This window comes from Cherax quadricarinatus, chromosome 4, assembly GCF_038502225.1.
Source record: "Cherax quadricarinatus isolate ZL_2023a chromosome 4, ASM3850222v1, whole genome shotgun sequence".
Lineage (NCBI taxonomy): Eukaryota > Metazoa > Arthropoda > Malacostraca > Decapoda > Parastacidae > Cherax > Cherax quadricarinatus.
This window is the reverse complement of record NC_091295.1, coordinates 20,835,614-20,854,774: the sequence shown is the minus strand read 5'-3', so window position 1 is coordinate 20,854,774 and position 19,161 is coordinate 20,835,614. Positions and strand designations below refer to the sequence as shown.

General features: G+C 38.4%; 1 protein-coding gene across 6 annotated transcripts in view; it reads left to right on the top strand.

Annotated features, from left to right (window-relative positions):
* The window catches only part of LOC128684392 (vesicle transport protein GOT1B), a 135,778-nt gene that overhangs the window by 70,733 nt on the left and 45,884 nt on the right, over positions 1-19,161 (top strand). For 4 of the 6 annotated variants that reach the window (XR_011393315.1, XR_011393314.1, XR_011393312.1 and 1 more), the window contains exon 5: positions 6,998-7,077. The exons of the other annotated variants lie outside the window; for them this stretch is intronic. Coding sequence is in view for 1 of the 4 variants with exons in the window: in XM_070095196.1 (XP_069951297.1) it covers positions 6,998-7,045 (48 nt within the window). In the remaining 3 variants the exon portion in view is untranslated. The remainder of the gene's footprint in view (positions 1-6,997; positions 7,078-19,161) is intronic. 6 annotated transcript variants of the gene reach the window in all.

Sequence of the window (19,161 nt, the reverse complement as noted above, 5' to 3'; positions counted from 1 at the left end):
GTGAAACGCCGTAAAGCGGGGCCCTACTGTATTGTACTTTTTTATTGTTTTTTGATGCCTAGTTCTATTGCTAACTTAATATATGTTAGTGTAAACTTGTTATCTAGTATTTGTATGCATTTATAAGAAAAAAAAAAGGGTGTTCCACTTTACGGCGATTTCCGCTTTACGGCGGTAGCCTGGAACCTAACCTGCCGTGTAAGTGGGGCCCTACTGTATATAGGCATGCATACAGGTCAGAGAGCCCATCACAGTTCTGACGTGTCAGTAAACGAGTACGTCACTAAGTGAGGAGAGGCTGTATATAGTGGCAGGCTGTGGGAGGGTAGTAGTAGTATATACCCTGAGGGTGTTTCAGGGGTTGATGCCCCTGTGGCCCGGTCCATGACCAGGCCTCAGTGGATCAGGGCCTGATCAACTAGGCTGTTACTGCTGGCTGTATGCAAACTGTCGTACAAACCACAGCCCGAGTAGTCAGGTACCTGTCCAGCTCCCTCTTGAAGACAGCCAGGGGTCTGTTGGTAAACCCCACTTATGTATGCTGGGAGGAAGTTGAATAATCTTGAGCCTCCTGACACTTATGGTGTTGTCTCTTAGTGTACTAGGTTCCAGAAGGGCTGCTGCAATAAGTCCTTGTAAAAAAAAATCTTTGTTAAACTCCAAGTTACTGAACAATGTATGTATTTTTGATCACTGTATCCAACTCATATTTAAAAGGTTTCCATATGCCAGTGGCAAACTTGAGACTTAAGCTGAGTGTTTTGGTCTTTGTGTCAGTAAAAACGTAAGAAGAAAGATTATTGATAATGTCAACTCTGCCCGTGTCTTTCCATTTGCTGTGATGGCAGATACAGAAGGAAGTTTTCTGGAGCACAGTAGAGGCTTTGTAGATTACTTAAGACCCACAAATCCAATATGTCCGTGAGACCCGTCACGTCCAGTATTGGCAAAACCCTGCACAAGCTAAAATATTGGGGAAATAATTATCAACACTTCTGGGTATGATTACTCAAACCCACCTGAAACATTCAGGAACTTGACATGAGTGATTAGAAACTTGCAAGTTTTGATGTCACTGCTGTATTTTTAAATGTACCAGCAGACCAAACCATTAATGTTCACAGAGTGATAAATGTTGATTGAGTTGCCTGTACCTTGCCAGGATTTTGTGTCCATCAGTGAACTGGGTGTTCATTACAACTGCTCTTAGTTTTGAAGACATGTATAAACAAGTGTTTGAGCTAGTCATAGGCTTTCCCTGTAGTGCAGTCCTGGCCAATTTATATATGAAGGACCTAGAATCCAGATAGATCCTCAATATAATCCCTAGATCATTTACATGGATGCAATATATTGATGATATTTTGGTCATAGTACGAAGTAGTTTAGAAGTGTATGACATCTTAAATAATATCAACACTAAAACCTAGAGTTAAATTTACACTAGAGGAGGAGGAGAACAAACAATTGCCATTTCTCAATATGCTCCTTCTAACAGGTGAAAATACTAATAAAGTCTGACCAACCTGCAAGAATGATATTCTGCATTTCTCTCGCTATGACACCAGAACTAAAAGAGAGTAGTTATAGGCTTCTTTCTAAGAGCTTACAGAATTTCCAGTCTGCAGTTCTTCAAGGATGAGTGCTCATGCATCACATTTATTCAGCTTGTTACACTTCAAACATGACTGCAGGAAACTTGACACACATTCTTAACAAAACTAAGACCAGTCCAGTTGAAGGAAAGCCTCCCAGTTACAGCAAAATTGTAACTAATGTTTCCAACATACTTGACAGAAAACTTGTTAAAATATCCTCCAGCTCTTCAACTATTATTAAATAGTGCAGAAAACCATGAACAACTTTGTTGTTAGTGCAGGAGTATACATAATACCATGTAGATGATGTAGCAAGATATATGTAGGGCAAACAGCAAGATCTCTGGATATTAGGATCCAGGAGCACAAGAACACTGGCAACTGTGATGACCATAAAAATATATGGAAAATATGTGTGTCCAACTAAGAGATGTTGGGCACGTTATATAGTTTAAGGAGACGAGGTTAATCCTTAATTAAGGAAGAAGATTTATGACAACGAACGTGTATAGAGGCTGACCTAATTGCCATCACTAACACAATCCATCAAAAATCCAGAAGTTACACTATATCCAAATTATTGATTAACAGGATATTGCCCATTGTAGAGACCCCTGTAACATGTTGTTGACAGGTCCTTCTAAAACCCAACCCATCTTACAACAGTTAGTCTTTTTCTTTCGACAAACTGGCCATATCCCACCGAAGCAAAGTGGTCCAAAAAGAAAAATGGAAGTTTCTCATTTTAACTTTAGTAGTGTATACAGAAGGGGTTACTAGCCCCTTCCTCCTGGCATTTTAGTTGCTGCTTATGAAACACATGGCTTACGGAAGAAGAATTCTGTTCCACTTTTCCGTGGAGATAAGAAATAAGCAAGAAGAACTAGCAAGACAATAGAAGGAAACCCAGAGGTGTGTGTGTATATATATGCTTGTACATGCATGTGTAGTGTGAGTAGAAGTGTCAGCATAGTTGCTGATCCCCCTGTATATGTTTGTGTAGCATATCTGAGTATCGTAGTTAGTACCATCTATATATTTTATATAGATATTTTATATAGATGGTACTAACTACGATATTCAGATATGCTACACAAACATATACAGGGGATCAGCAACTATGCTGACAGAAGTAACAATAGGTACCTAAAATCTTGCATGTTTATGAGACAGATAATACACCAGCAATCTTACTGTCGTGTTAAATAATTACAAGTTTACATTTTACACTCACTTGGCAGGATAGTAGTACCTCCCTGGATGGTTGCTTTTTAGCTACCTACTACCTACCTGTAACAGTTATACTACTGCAGCCTGCCACCTGACTCCTGCTGCTGTATATACTGCACTCAGTCTTAGTTATCTCTGTATTAGGATTGGAGAAGCCACTGTTGGTGAAACATTTCCTTTAATTAAATGTCCTGGCAAGACAGTGATGGAGTGAATGATGGTGAAAGTTTTCCTTTTTTGGGCCACCCTGCCTTGGTGGGAATCAGCCAGTGTGCTAATAAAATAACTGTACATTAGTGTCTTTTTCCATATCTTGTCAGTATCACTGTACCATTTGTTTTTGGACACTGTTGACTGCTATGAATGAACACAGTGGGTTGTGATGGCCTGAGGGATCTTTGTGCCCATCTCACTGCTGTGAAATTGACTTCCACAATGCTTGTAAATATAAACTATTTAATACGTATTAAGAATTTTATTTAAAGAAAAATTAAAGCGTCTGTTCCTTTGCATTTTCAGTAATAAAGTTAAGCGTAAGGAGCAGAGAGTGGGGAAGGTGGAGGTATGAGTGGATGTAAACATTTCTGTCACTCTCAAACATGTCCTTTTTTTATTATTATATATTACTTGTTTAACAGCTAAATTAAATTATGTATGATGTAGTTACTGTATACACTTTGTCCAGATTTCTCTCATTTTTTAAAACTTTGTTATGGAAATTCAGGAGGATTTAGACAGACTCAATTCCTGGTCAGAAAAGTGGCAGATGCAGTTCAGTGTAGATAAATGCAAGGTTCTGAAGCTCGGGAGTGTCCATAACCCTAACAGAAGAGCAAAGCATAAAGTATATAAATAGTGGTAATAGTCTCTTATGGACAGGTGCAGAACCTGTGAACCCAGTATATAAACATTCTCTCCAGTATCTTCACGTTTTAACTCTGATTATGTAAAGGTTCTGAAAGCAGTAAATGACTGGTATGCAGAAAATAACTAATTTAGTTACATCAGTTAATGGAACTTGAGACTCCCATAGTGATAAACTGTTTGTGTTAGTGTTGGCAAGGCTAACACTTCTTTTATGCTTCTTAAGTCTGTCAGAGAGAAGCCAGTTTCTCCAAGTTATTGGGGAGGACAAGAGGGACAGGAAATGGAGTAGACTCTGGAAACGTCACTTGATGGGAGAGGCATGCACTAGATTACTGTGAAGAGCATTCATTTAGCAAAAATGTAAGTTTGATGCCTAAAGAATGGAAAGTGTTGTTAAGGCTTAGGTGACTGGACTTATAGGGAATGGCAAAGAACAAGACTTCACAGAAGAGAGTTTAAGAGAGAAGAAAGGTCATTTAGCATGTGAGTAGGAAGAGTTTATGAAATCAGAAAAGTAGTCATGGTGAAAGAGTGCTTCTCTGTGTGACTAATGAATAGTTCAAGTCTGACCGATACAGCATCATAAATTTCAATACTGTGTGTGTTTTATTTGCATACATAACGTAATTTGTAATTAACATTGCATTAATAACTGCCATAAGTTGCTCACTGACCACACCTGCTGACATCCACTATTGTTGATTGTTACCAAGTAGGCTGAGTGACTGAGAACAAATCTTTCCATACTTTCCTTGCAACCTTCCATACCTCCTCTCATGGGTCGTAGCTGACAAAAAAAAAATGGTACCTCTTGTTTCATTAGACAACTGTGACCTAAACAGGTACATGACACTTATTTGTTTAAGGAAAATTTGCCAAATATGGAAAACTTTTGCTCACCCTCAATCTTGTTAAAAAAGATTGATATGGAGCAATGCACTTATTAGCAGCCAACAGTAAGATTGCATTATACAGTAGGTTAATGTTAGAAAATAATTGTTTAATTCTCAAGTATAATTAATTAATGAAAATGCAATACACAACTATTGTTTAAGGAAAAAATTAGGTTGCCACAGTGGGATTTTATTTTAATAGCCAGTTATTAGTTATTAATTAGTTATTAGTCCCTTTCTTAGCTGGGGATTGCTGTATAGATATTTATCACTTGTCTTCTCAGTATGAAGTTTTGAATATATTAATCAGTCAGAATTATATAACAGAAGATAACCCATTTTTAGCAAATATTTTTAACACTATGAATTGCATGATTTGGTCCGTAGTTTAAAGCCGCCCGAACTGTAAACTTGGGTTCATGCATGGGTCAGAATTCACTGCTTCCAGAGTTGTTCGTCAGCAAGGAGGACTGACCCAGTCTCTTTATGGCCAGCTGATATAATTCCATAATAACTTCTTAAAGTCTTCTCAACTGACCAAACTGCATAAAGTGAGACACAACTTGGCTGAATTTTTTAGTAGGAAACAAAAAAAAAGTGTTGTGGCAAATTTGTGTTATATTTTCATGTACAACATTAAGCTTGATTGCATATTTTCTTAATTTTATCAAGGGTGTCTGAAGCAGTGTGTAGAAATTCTGTTTAGGAAGATCATTTTAGCTGTGATAAATGACACTGAACATCAGCTTTTAACATGAGTGTTTAACAGTGCATATCTTCCTTACAGGATGCACAAGATCCTCTAACATTCTGACTTGTAGAACATATCTTACTGATTTATAGGAAGACATAAACAAAAAATTTAGGCCAGGAAGTTATAAGAAAATTATCTTAGATATTAGTTTATATAGTAATACATTTGAAAAATGGTGAATGTTTCTGGTATTAAAGCTTATGTTAATAATTGCAAAATTGTATTTTTCTTTTTTCTCAGCAATTTGAGCTGTCAAAAAAAAAAAAAAAAACTTTCTAATCACAGTAAATGTACAGCATGCCTATACCAGCAGTTTAAAGTGATAATAATTAATTGTTTTTCTAGTTAATAAAAAATTATATACGTATATATACATAATTTATATATATATATATATATAAACTGTAGTGTAAAGCACCCTTCTGGCAAGACAGTGATGGAGTGAATGATGGTGAAAGTTTTTCTTTTTCGGGCCACCCTGCCTTGGTGGGAATCGGCCAGTGTGATAATAAAAAAAAATAAATAAATATATATATATATATATATTATATATATATATATATATATATATATATATATATATATATATATATATATATATATATATTATATATATTATATATATATATATATATATATATATATATATATATATATATATATATATATATATATATATATATATATATATATATATATATATATATATATATATATATATATATATATATATATATATATATATATATATATATATATATATATATATATATATATATATATATATATATATATATATATATATATATATATATATATATATATATATATATATATATATATATATATATATATATATATACATATATATACACACACACACACACACCTACCATCCGACTTATGACCTGCTCGACATACGACAACTCGATGTACGACCGTGTTTTTCATGCCAAATTTCTGGGAAATAAACAAGTGTTTGTGTTGTACACAATGTTTATCCTAAACCTTACAGTATAAAATACAGTATACTAACAGCATAAAAAGTAAAGTAAAATATGAAATACCAAAATAAAACAATAAAATAAAGTCATTACAAAAATGTTATATTGATATTCAGTAGTAAAGTTCGACTTACGTCCATTTCGACTTACGACCGGTTTCTCAGAACCAAACTCGGTCGTAAGTCGGATGGTAGGTGTATATATAAACCTTTGTGCAAGGATTATTCAGTACAGGATGTAATTATGGGTTTGCATTTATTCCATACTTTTGAAAAATGCACGTGTCCTAGGACAGCCACTGTCATTAGCTCGTCCTTGTGCTTGCTTATCACATTCATTGTGTGTTAGGAAGAGCATTCACTGCCTTTTTTACTTGAACTTACCTCTTTTTGTATACATAACCTAAACTGATGAACAAAAACAAGTAGTTTTGATTTACGTGCCTACTTTAACAAAGGAATTGGAAATTCATTAAATAAAAGGCCAATTTTGTGTGTAATTCAAAGTGTGGGATATGCATACCACAATTCAGATTTTGAATTAGAAATATATTAATGAATAAGAATGTTTAAAAATATTAAAGATATTAATATTTCGTATCATGTCTAGCTAACTTACTTCTTTAATGCCTTCATTGTCTCATTGGATAAGATGGCATCCTCCAGGGTGAAAAAGGATGAACTAAACCATGGCCATTAAATGGCAGAATGACCAGCTGTAAACTAAGCATAGTGAGTAGCATTTTCAATACAGGCACAGTTATTCTCAAAGTAGACATGGGAGGCAGGCTGTAATTTGCTCAAATTAGTTTAGGTTTTAATTCCTTGTTATGGAGGGGCTGCCCCACTAAGTGATTGATAGATTGTTCAATATGGCTTTAGATTTTTATTTTTTCTACATTTTTATTGAGTAATATTAAGGTTTTTCATGTTCAAGTGACATAGATAATATACAGTACTTAGTGCAAGTGCTAGTAAGCTTAGCGTTGGTGTCAGTAGTAACCATAGTATGTATTATGTTAACATTCCTTTGTTATAGCCGGTTAAAATTTGTTTAATGTATGTCAATCTAAACAAGTGTTAAGATGGGCTCTTCATGGATGATTATTCAGTCATAAAAGGTTATTACTAATAAGGAGCAATGTTAAAAACGTGGCCCAAAATTGGCGGGTGCGACGGTAAGCAGGTAGTGGAAGGGCAGGATGAGGCACTTGGCAGTGTGACACTGGGCACTGGGTGAATTCCTTCAGCTGGGTGACTGTGACAGCTGGCTGAATCACAGGGTCCAGAGTGAAAGAGGGAGGCGCCACCACACCTCTTATTGCCAGGTGCTACAAATACGTCCCTCCAATTGGATGCTGGGATGGGCAAGACCGGCCATGTAAAGTCACCCAAGGTTGGGCTATAAATGAGTGAAGCATGGATCAGTCACTGGCCTGGGGGAAAGGGGGTGAAAGGTCACACATCTGAGTGCTCTTTGGCACAGATACTTTCCTCAGGTTCTTTGGTGAGTGAGTGATTGGTGGATAGCCACTGGTACTCTTATGTCAGAACATTCACATAAATTATTCTCAAAATTCACACAAGCAACAAGTCATTATCCTCCCCTAGTTATATCATCCTGTCAGAACTGAATTTAAATGATTATCTTATTGAAAATTTACTTAAGTTAATGTTTGACATTCCTCATTCTCTAGTTGAAACAACTCGCCCATCTGTCTATTGGATTCCACTGACAATTCCTCAGTAACTTTAGAACTTACAATGTGTCCTTGTTAAACAAAATATGTAATTACTAAATTTTTTTTTCTCAACAACTTGGCCATCTCCCACTTAGGCAGGGTGACCCAAAAAGAAAGAAAATCCCCCAAATGAAAATAAATTCATCATCATTCAACACTTTCACTTCACTCACACATAATCACTGTTTTTGCAGAGGTGCCCAGATACAACAGTATAGAAGCCTAGGCAAAGATACAATATAAAAAATGACCTGAAATATAATAAACTACCAATAGAATATAATATCAGGGCCCCAATCATATATATACACCATCCTATTACACATCCCTCCAAACTGCCAGTATCCCAAACCCCTCCTTTAACCCTTTCAGGGTCCATGCCGTAGAGCTACGGCTTTACCTTCAGGGTCCAAACCGTAGAGCTACGGCTTTACCTTCAGGGTCCAAACCGTAGATCTACGCCATGAGCTCAGCTCTCACTGATAAGCTGTGAGCAGTAAATTTGGGCCTAGATATGAGAGAATACATCTGTGTGGTATGTGTGCACCACATAAAACAAATCCTGCAGCACACAGTGCATAATGAGAGAAAAAAAAACGAGACCGTAATTTTCGATTAAAACAGCGACTTTGCAGTGTTTTTTCATATGTTTTCTATAGTTGTACAGTGGTCCCTCAATAATCGTCCGGCCTGAAAGTCGTCCATTTCGGAAATACTGTAGTCCTGTTTTTTCGTCAAAATATTGGCTCGGAAATGGTCCGGTAACTCGCTAATAGTCCTTCGTCCCGGACGCATACTCACGGTCTGAGTGGCCTCGAGTCGCCTCGGCCTTTCCTTCCCAGCCAGTGTGCCATTGTTTACCAGTGAGCGACGGTCCCCTCACGTGCTCCAGTGAAATATTTCATAATATTTCATTTATTTTAGTGCTTGCAAGTTATTTAAGTGCTAAATAAGCTACCATGGCTCCAAAGAAAGCTCCTAGTGCCAAGCCTTTGGTAAAGAAGGTGAGAAATACGATTGAATTTAAGAAAAACATCATTGAACAATATGATAGTGGCGTACGTGTGGGCGAACTGGCCAGGATGTATAACAAATCCCGTACAACCATATCTTCCATCATAGCGAAGAAAAAGGAAATCAAGGATGCTGTTGTTGCAAAGGGGGTAAATATGCTGACAAAAATGAGATCACCAGTACTGGAAGAGGTTGAGAAGTTATTATTGGTGTGGATAAATGAGAAACAATTAGCAGGAGACAGTCTTATGACATCGCTTATTTGTGAAAAGGCTAGGCAGTTGCATGACGATTTGGTAAAGAAATTGCCTGCAACTAGTGATGATGTGAGTGAATTAAGGCTAGCAAAGGCTGGTTTGAGAGATTTAAGAATCGTACTGGCATACACAGTGTGGTAAGGCATGGTGAGGCTGCCAGTTCAGACCACAAGGCGGCTGAAAAATATGTGCATGAATTCCAGGAGTACATAAACAGTGAAGGACTGAAACCTGAACAAGTGTTCATTTGTGACGAAACAGGCCTCTTTTGGAAGAAAATGTCAAAGAGGACCTTCATTACACAAGAGGAAAAGGCAATGCCAGGACACAAGCCTATGAAAGACAGGCTGACGCTAATGTTCTGTGCAAATGCTAGTCGGGATTTCAAAGTGAAGCCTTTACTAGTGTACCATTCTGAAAATCCCAGAGTGTTCAGGAAAAACAATGTTATGAAGAGTAAATTGTGTGTGTTTTGGAAATCTAATAGTAAGGCATGGGTCACGAGGGAAATTTTTGTAGTGGTTCAACGAAGTGTTTGGCCCTAGTGTGAAGAATTACCTCCTGGAAAAGAAATTGGATCTCAAGTGCCTCCTAGTAATGGACAATGCACCTGCTCATCCTCCAAACTTGGATGACCTAATTCTGAAGGAGTTTGGGTTCATCACAGTAAAGTTCTTGCCCCCGAATACCACTCCTCTTCTCCAACCCATGGACCAGCAGGTCATTGCAAACTTTAAAAAACTCTACACCAAAGCAATGTTTGAAAGGTGCTTGAATGTGACCTCAGACACTCACTTGACCCTACGAGATTTTTGGAAAGAACATTTCAGTATTCTCCATTGTGTAAGCCTTATAGGTAAGGCTTGGGAGGGAGTGACTACCAGGACTTTAAACTCTGCTTGGAGAAAATTGTGGCCAGATTGTGTCCATAAGAGGGATTTTGAAGGGTTTGGGGCTGACCCTGATGAGCCTATGTCAGTTGTTAAATCCATTGTGGCACCGGGGGCTTCCATGGGGTTGGATGTGAGTTTGGAGGATGTGGAGGAGTTGGTAGAGGACCACAACAAAGAGCTAACCACTGAGGAGCTGCAAGAGCTTCAGCAGGAACAGCAACAGATGGCAGCTCTGAATCTTGCTGCAGAGGAGGAGGAAGAGAGATGGAGGAAGGTGCCTTCAGAAATTAAGGAGATTTTTGAAATGTGGGGTAGGATGGAAAGATTTATAGAGAAATATCACCCAGAGAAGGATGTTGCAAGCCATATCGGCAACTTGTACAGTGACAGAGTGTTGGCCCATTTTAGGGAAGTTTTAAAGAGACGCCAGAAACAGAGCTCTCTGGACAGTTTTTTTGCGAGACAGGACTCCAGTGACTTTCAAGGTGGTCCTAGTGGCATTAAGAAACAGAGAAGAGAAGTAGCCCCAGAAAAGCAATTGGTACCCGAGGTGTTGATGGAAGGGGATTCCCTTTCCAAACAGTAATTCATCCAATCAGTCTCATTCTCCAGTCTTCCATACACAAAGAAGAATCGCCAATAAAGGTAAGTGTTATTCTGTTAATGTTTAATTCATCATGTGCCACTGTATTGTTTATGTACTACATCTATATTTCATGTAAAAAAATTTTTTGTTTTAATACTTCTGGGTGTCAGGAACGGATTAATTGAATTTACATTATTTCTTATGGGGAAAATTTATTCGTAAATTGTCCATTTCGATAATAGTCCCACTTCCAGGAACGGATTATGGACGATTATTGAGGGACCACTGTATTTACAATTTCCTGGTCTCATTTGATAGAATGGAAGATATACTACAGAAATAGAGATGATTTTGATTGGTTTAAGTACTGGAAATGGCTTGAAACTGAGCTCAAAGTAGCGGAAATGTTAAATTTTTGCCGATGTTCAAGAGTAAACAGATAACCTCACAAGTCTAATACATGACAGCTGGTGGGTTTAATATACATTCACAAATTTGGTGATATTATTTATACAATTATTACAGTATTGCATAACAGTAAATCTTCTATTTTTTGGTTTGAATAAAAATTCATTATGTGAATAAAAAATCAAAATGGAATTCATTTGTAAAGCCTGAAAACAGAGGAAATGTTAGTTTAGTGCCAGGAATGCCTGTATTGTTTATCCTGGACTCTATTTTAAAAATGGAATATTTTGAATTTTGCATTAAATTGGCCAAATTACCAATTTCCGGTCACCTTAGTTTGTTGTTGATACAGTTGACTTGGTGATTTCTTGTGCTCAATCGATAGAATGGAAGTAATACTAGTGAAATAGTTAAGAATTTGGCTGACTGGAATAGTGTAATTGCCCTAAAATGGGAGTCAGTCAGCAAAATCGCCAATGCGTAAATATCGCTGATATATCAAGATTCGCGAGAGCATAATTTTGTCAATTTTCCATCAATTTTCGTACTTTTGTTTTATTACCTTCAGAAAAAGATTCTCTACCATTTCATAAGAAAACATAAAACTATTTCTTGAAAATTCTTGGACCCTGGTGCACACTTTGAAATTTGGCCTTTGGACCCTGAAAGGGTTAAAGTGCAGGCATGGTACTTCCCATTTCCAGAACTCAAGTCCGGCTATATAAAAATAACCGGTGTCCCTGAATCCCATCACTAAATATTACCCTGCTCACACTCCAACAGCTCGTCAGGCCCCAAAAACTATTCGTCTCCATTCACTCCTATCAAACACACTTACGCACGCTTGCGGGAAGTCCAAGCCCCTCGCCCACAAAACCTCCTTTATCCCTTCCCTCTAACCTTTTCGAGGACGACCCCTACCCCGCCTTCCTTCCCCTACAGATTTATACGTTCTACATGTCATTCTACTTCGATCCATTCTCTCTAAATGACCAAACTACCTCAACAACCCCTCTTCAGCCCTCTGACTAATATTTTTATTAATTCCACACCTTCTCCTAATTTCCACACTTCGAATTCTCTGCATAATATTTACACCACACATTGCCCATAGACAGGACATCTCCACTGCCTCCAACAGCCTCCTCGCTGCAGCATTTACAACCCAAGCTTCACACCCATATAAGAGTGGTAGTACCACTATACTTTCATACATTCCCTTCTTTGCCTCCATTGATAATGTTTTTTGTCTCCACATATACCTCAATGCACCACTCACCTTTTTTCCCTCATCAATTCTGTGGTTAACCTCATCCTTCATAAACCCATCTGCTGACACATCAACTGCCAAATATCTGAAAACATTCACTTCTTCCATACTCCTTCTCTCCAATGTGATATCCAATTTTTCTTTATCTAAATCATTTGATACCCTCATCACCTTACCTTATCAATGTTCACTTTCAACTTCCTACCTTTACTTACCCTCCCAAACTCGTCCACTAACCTTTGCAACTTTTCTTTAGAATCACCCATAAGCACAGTATCATCAGCAAAAGTAACCGTGTCAACTCCCATTTCATATTCGATTCCCCATAATTTAATCCCACCCCTCTCCCCAACACCCTAGCATTTACTTCTTTTACAACCCAATCTTTAAATATATTAAACAACCATGGTGACATTACATATCCCTGTCCAAGACCTACTTTTACTGGGAAGTAATCTCCCTCTTTGCTTCACACCCTAACCTGAGCCTCACTTTCCTCATAAAAACTCTTTACAGCATTTAGTAACTTACTACCTATTCCATATACTTGCAACATCTGCCACATTGCTCCCTTATCCACTCTGTCATATACCTTTTCTAAATGCAATGAAAACTTCATTACCTTTATCTAAATACTGTTCACATATATGCCTCAATGTAAACATTTGATCTACATATCCCCTACCCACTCTAAAGCCTTCTTGCTCATCTGCAGTCCTACTCTCTGTCTTACCTCTAGTTCTTTCAGTAATAACCCTACCATACACTTTTCCTGGTATACTCAGGAAACTTATTACCCTATAATTTATACAATCTCTTTTGTCCCCCTTCCCTTTATATAAAGGAACTATACATGCTCTCTGCCAATCCATAGGTATCTTCCCCTCTTTCATACATTTATTAAACAAAAATACCAACCACTCCAACACTACATCCCCCTCCCCCCCCTCCTGCTTTTAACATTTCTGTCATGATCCCGTCAGTTCCTGCTGCATTTTCCCCTTTCATTCTATGTAATGCCTCATGTACCTCCCCCACACTCACATCCTGCTCTTCTTCACTCTTGAAAGATGTTATACCTCCTTGGCCACCTCCCTTTCTTTGTCGACATTTAAAAGTTCCTCAAAATATTCCCACCATCTTCCCAGTACCTCCAGCTCCCCAGCTACTAACTCCCCTACTCTGTTTTTAACTGACAAATCCATTTGTTCCCTAGGCTTTCTTAACTTGTTTATCTCCAAATAATTTTCTTGTTTTCATTAAAATTTCTGGACAGTGCCTCTCCCGCTGTATCATCTGCTCTCCTTTTGCACTCTCTCACCACTCTCTTCACCTTTCTTCTACTTTCCATATACTCTGCTTGCACTAGCACTAGCCCACCTTTCTGCCAATAGTTTCTTATACCTCACCCTAACTTCCTCCTCTCTTAGTTTATAGACTTTCACCTCTCTCTTGTTTCCATTTTCCTTTCGTCCCATCTACCTCTTGCTCTAACTGTAGCTACAAGTAAATAATGATCCCATATATCAGTTGCCCCTCTATAAACATGTACATCCTGGAGCCTACCCATCAACCTTTCATCCACCAATACATAATCTAGCAAACTGCTTTCATTACATGCTATATCATACCTTGTATATTTATTTATCCTCTTCTTCATAAAATATGTATTACTTATTACCAAACCTCTTTCTACACACAGCTCAATTAAAGGCTCCTCATTTTCATTTACTCCTGGTACCCCAAATTTACCTACTACCCTCTCCACAACATTTTTACCCACTTTAGCATTGAAATCCCCAACCACAAGTACTCTCACACTTGGTTCAGAACTCCCCATGCACTCACTCAACATTTCAAAAAAATCTCTCTCTCTCTACATTTCTCTCTTCTCCAGGTGCATAAATGCTTACTATAACCCACTTTTCACATCCAACCCTTATTTTACTCCACAAAATTCTTGAATTACTTCACATTGATTTTAAAATTTATCATTTTCAATATTAACAAAAAGATTTAATTACTGCTTTATTTATTTTATCTAGCACGACCAGTTTAAGTTTAGGTCTGTGGGTTTTATCTACTTGGATCACCTGTTGCACACTACGTACTTGTCATATTGGGAAGGAAACAAGCATTCTCCCTACCCCTGAATAGAGCACATGTTACCACTTAAATTCTTAATTAACCATGTACAAAAATATCAGGGAAATTATACTGGGAAAAGTAATAGTAATATACATATAAAAGGAATAGTTATTTATTACACTAATAATGAAAGTTACTGGACAAGTACAGTGTATAGTAGGGCCCCCAACTTAGTGTTCACTTGTAACAGAAAAAATCATCAAAAGTCGATTGTTTGTAGCTTCTTATCCCATCAGAAACAGTGAAAAATTAGTGTTCCTGAGCCATAATAATCCATATCTGATTTATTTTTCCCCCAGAAAATTTTGAACCAATGTCTTATTCAGTAATGTTCCTTTTTCACTTACAAATAGAGGGCAAGAGATGTATGTGTGAGAGTGGGTAATTGTGAGGGTGGGTGGTGTGGGTTCAAGAGGATGCATGGATGTGTGTGAGAGGGGTGAGTGGTGTGGGAGTAAAAGGGGCAGCATTGTGTGGTATAGAGTCACAAACTTCATGTGTACAAGACACAGCTAGCAGTGCTGTGAACCAAGGCCTCCCTCCAAGGGTCCCAGACAACCTTAATGCCAATCATACTCCACCCACCAACCACAATCGCTGATGTATTGACATAACGCAAATGTTAAATCTTGATTTTGAAATACCAGTGTCATAAGTGCAAAACCTCATAACTCGGAACCTTGGAAGTCACCCCCCTACTGTACTGGTAACTGTCCAGTTAGATATCATGCTGGGAAGAGAGTAATACCAAGTAAACCCTTCTATAACCTGAGGGATACACTCCTGAAAAGCAACGCACAGATAAAATTAGCGTTACGTTCAGACACTTCCAATTTTGCCACTTCTTTTTTATATGTACAGTGGACCCTTGGCTAACGCCTTTAACCCTTTCAGGGTCCGTCCCATAGATCTACGGCTTTACGTTCAGGGTCCAAACCGTAGATCTATGTCATGAGCTCAGCTCACTCTGATAAACTGTGAGTGGTAAATTTGGGCCTAGATATGAGAGAATACATCTATGTGGTATGTGTGCACCACATAAAACAAATCCTGCAGCACACTGTGTATAATGAGAGAAAAAAAACTGAGACCGTGATTTTCGATTAAAACAGCGAATTTGCAGTGTTTTTTCGTATGTTTTTTATAGTTGTATTTGTGATTTCTTGGTCTCATTTGATAGAATGGAAGACATATCACAGAAATAGAGATAATTTTGATTGGTGTTAGCACTGGAAATGGCTTGAAACTGAGCTCAAAGTGGCGGAAATGTTAAATTTTTGCCGATGTTCAAGAGTAAACAAACGACCTCACACATCTTATACACGCCAGCTGGTGGGTCTAATATACATTCACAAATGTGGTGATGATATTTATACAATTATTACAATATTGCATAACAGTAAATCTTCTATTTTTTGGTGTGAATAAAAATTCATTGTGAATAAAAATTCAAAATGGAATTTATTTGTAAAGCCTCAAAACATAACTTATGAACAGAGGAAATGTTAGTTTAGTGCCAGGAATACCTACATTGTTTATTCTGGACCCTATTTTGAAATTGGAATATTTTGAACTTTGTGTTAAATTGGCCAAATTACCAATTTCCGGTCACTTTATTTTGTAGTTGAAATGGTTGACTTGGCGATTTCTTGTGCTCAATCGATAGAATAGAAGTAATACTAGTGAAATAGCTAAGAATTTGGTTGACTGGAATAATGTAATTGGCCTAAAATGGGAGTCAAATTCGGCAAAATCGCCAATTCGTAAATATCGCTGACACATCAAAATTCACGTGAGCATAATTTCGTCAATTTTCCATCAAATTTCGTACTTTTTGTTTTATTACCTTCACAAAAAGATTCTCTACCATTTCATAAGAAAAAATAACAATTTTTTTTTTTTTTTTGAAAATTCTTGGACACTGGGGCACCACTTCAGATTTTGGCCTTGGACCCTGAAAGGGTTAATCTGTTCCAGAGAGCTAGCCTATAAGCAAATTAATTTTCCCCCTAAGAAATAATGGAAATCCAATTAATCCGTTCCAGAAACCCAAAAGTATTAAACAGAATAATTTTTTATATGAAATATACATTTCCCTACACAGAAAACAATGATACATGGAGAATAAAACAATAATAACATCACACTTACCTTTATTGTGGACTTGCTGATAAGTGATGAGACGGGAGGAGGGCAGAGGATGAAGGTGTTCTATTGTTTGGATTGGGAATCCCCTTCTATATAGACTTCGGTAACAAGTCCTTTTCTGGCTTGTGTCCTGGGAGTGCCTTTTCCTCCCGAGTAATGTAGGTCCCGTTTGGCATTTTCTTCCTAAACAGGCCTGTTTCATCACAATTGAACACTTGTTGGGGTTTTAATTTTTCAGCCTCTATGTACCCCTTAAAGTCCTGCACATATTTTTCAGCCACTTTTTTGTCAGAACTGGCAGCCTCACCATGCCTTATCATACCATACCACCATCACAACCACAACCACTACCACCATTGCTACCACCCTCTACCACCATCACTACCACCATCACTACCACCATCACAACCACTACCACCCTCACAATCGCTACCACTGTCACTACCACTCTACCACCATCACAACCACTACCACCATCACAATCATTACCACCCTCTACCACCACCCTCTTCCACCACCCTCTTCCACCACCCTCTTCCACCACCCTCTTCCACCATCACAACCACTACCACCCTCCACCACCATCACAATCGCTACCACCCTCTACCACCATCACAACCACTACCATCCTCTACCACTACCACCACCACCATCACAACCACTACCACCCTCTACCACCACCACTTTGGTGTTTTCCTACAAACTTTTTCTTAAATTATGTGTTTCTCGCATTCTTTACCATAGGGCTGGCACTAGAAGCTTTCTTGGGGCCCATGGTGGCTTATTTAGCCATTACAAGGACCAAAAACTATGGAATAATAAGAAATATATCGCATGTATACGCGGAATCGTCCTCACTGGCTTTGTAAACAATGGCACGCTGGCTGCTACACGGAGTGAGTGGCCGGGCCCGCTCAGGGCGCCGTGCCGACACATTCGGGATGAAAGCTCTCGACCGAGTTTTTTTGGTGTTAGTTGAGCGAATTTTTTATGCCAAAGCGAGGTGTTGACCAAATTTGCCGTTAGCCGATGGTCCACTGTACAGTGGACCCTCGACCAACGATGGCATCGATTAACGATAAATCTGACTTGCGATACATTTTATCGCAAAAATTTTGCCTCGACTAGCGCTAGAAAACCCGACCAACGCTATTCGTTCCGTTTGAGACACGTCCACTTTGGCCTGAGCGCGCCTCACTTGTCCCATGGGTGCCAGTGTTTACAAGCCAGCCAGCCACCGCGGTCGCTTCCAAACATACAATTGGAACATTTCATATTATCACAGTCTTTGTAGTGATTGCACCTGCAAAATAAGTCACCATGGGCCCCAAGAAAGCTTCTAGTGCCAACCCTACAGCAAAAAGGGTGAGAATTACTATGGAGATGAAGAAAGAGATCATTGCTAAGTATGAGAGTGGAGTGTGTGTCTCCGAGCTGGTCAGGTTGTATAGTAAACCCCAGTCAACCATCGCTACTATTGTGGACAAGAAAACGGCAATCAAGGAAGCTGTTCTTGCCCAAGGTGCAACTATGTTTTCGAAACTGAGATCGCAAGTGATAGAAGATGTTGAGAGAGACTTACTGGTGTGGATAAACGAAAAACAGATAGCAGGAGATAGCATCTCTCAAGTGATCATATGTGAAAAGACTAGGAAGTTGCATGACGATTTAATTAAAAAAATGTGTGCAACTAGTGGTGATGTGAGTGAATTTAAGGCCAGCAAAGGTTGATTTGAGAGATTTAAGAAGCGTAGTGGCATTCATAATGTGATAAGGCATGGTGAGGCTGCCAGTTTGGACCACACAGCAGCTGAAAAATACAGTGGACCCCCGGTTAACGATATTTTTTCACTCCAGAAGTATGTTCAGGTGCCAGTACTGACCGAATTTATTCCCATAAGGAATATTGTGAAGTAGATTAGTCCATTTCAGACCTCCAAACATACACGTACAAACGCACTTACATAAATACACTTACATAATTGGTCGCATTCGGAGGTGATCGTTATGCGGGGGTCCACTGTATGTGCATGAATTCAAGGAGTACATAGTGAAGGACTCAAACCTGAACAAGTGTTTAATTGTGACGAAACAGGCCTGTTTTGGAAGAAAATGCCAATCAGGACCTACATTACTCAGGAGGAAAAGGCACTCCCAGGACATAAGCCTATGAAAGACAGGCTTACTCTGTTGATGTGTGCCAATGCTAGTGGTGATTGCAAAGTGAAGCCTTTATTGGTGTATCACTCTGAAACTCCCAGAGTGTTCAGGAAAAACAATGTCCTCAAGGCTAATTTGTGTGTGCTGTGGAGGGCAAACAGTAAGGCATGGGTCACTAGGGACTTTTTCT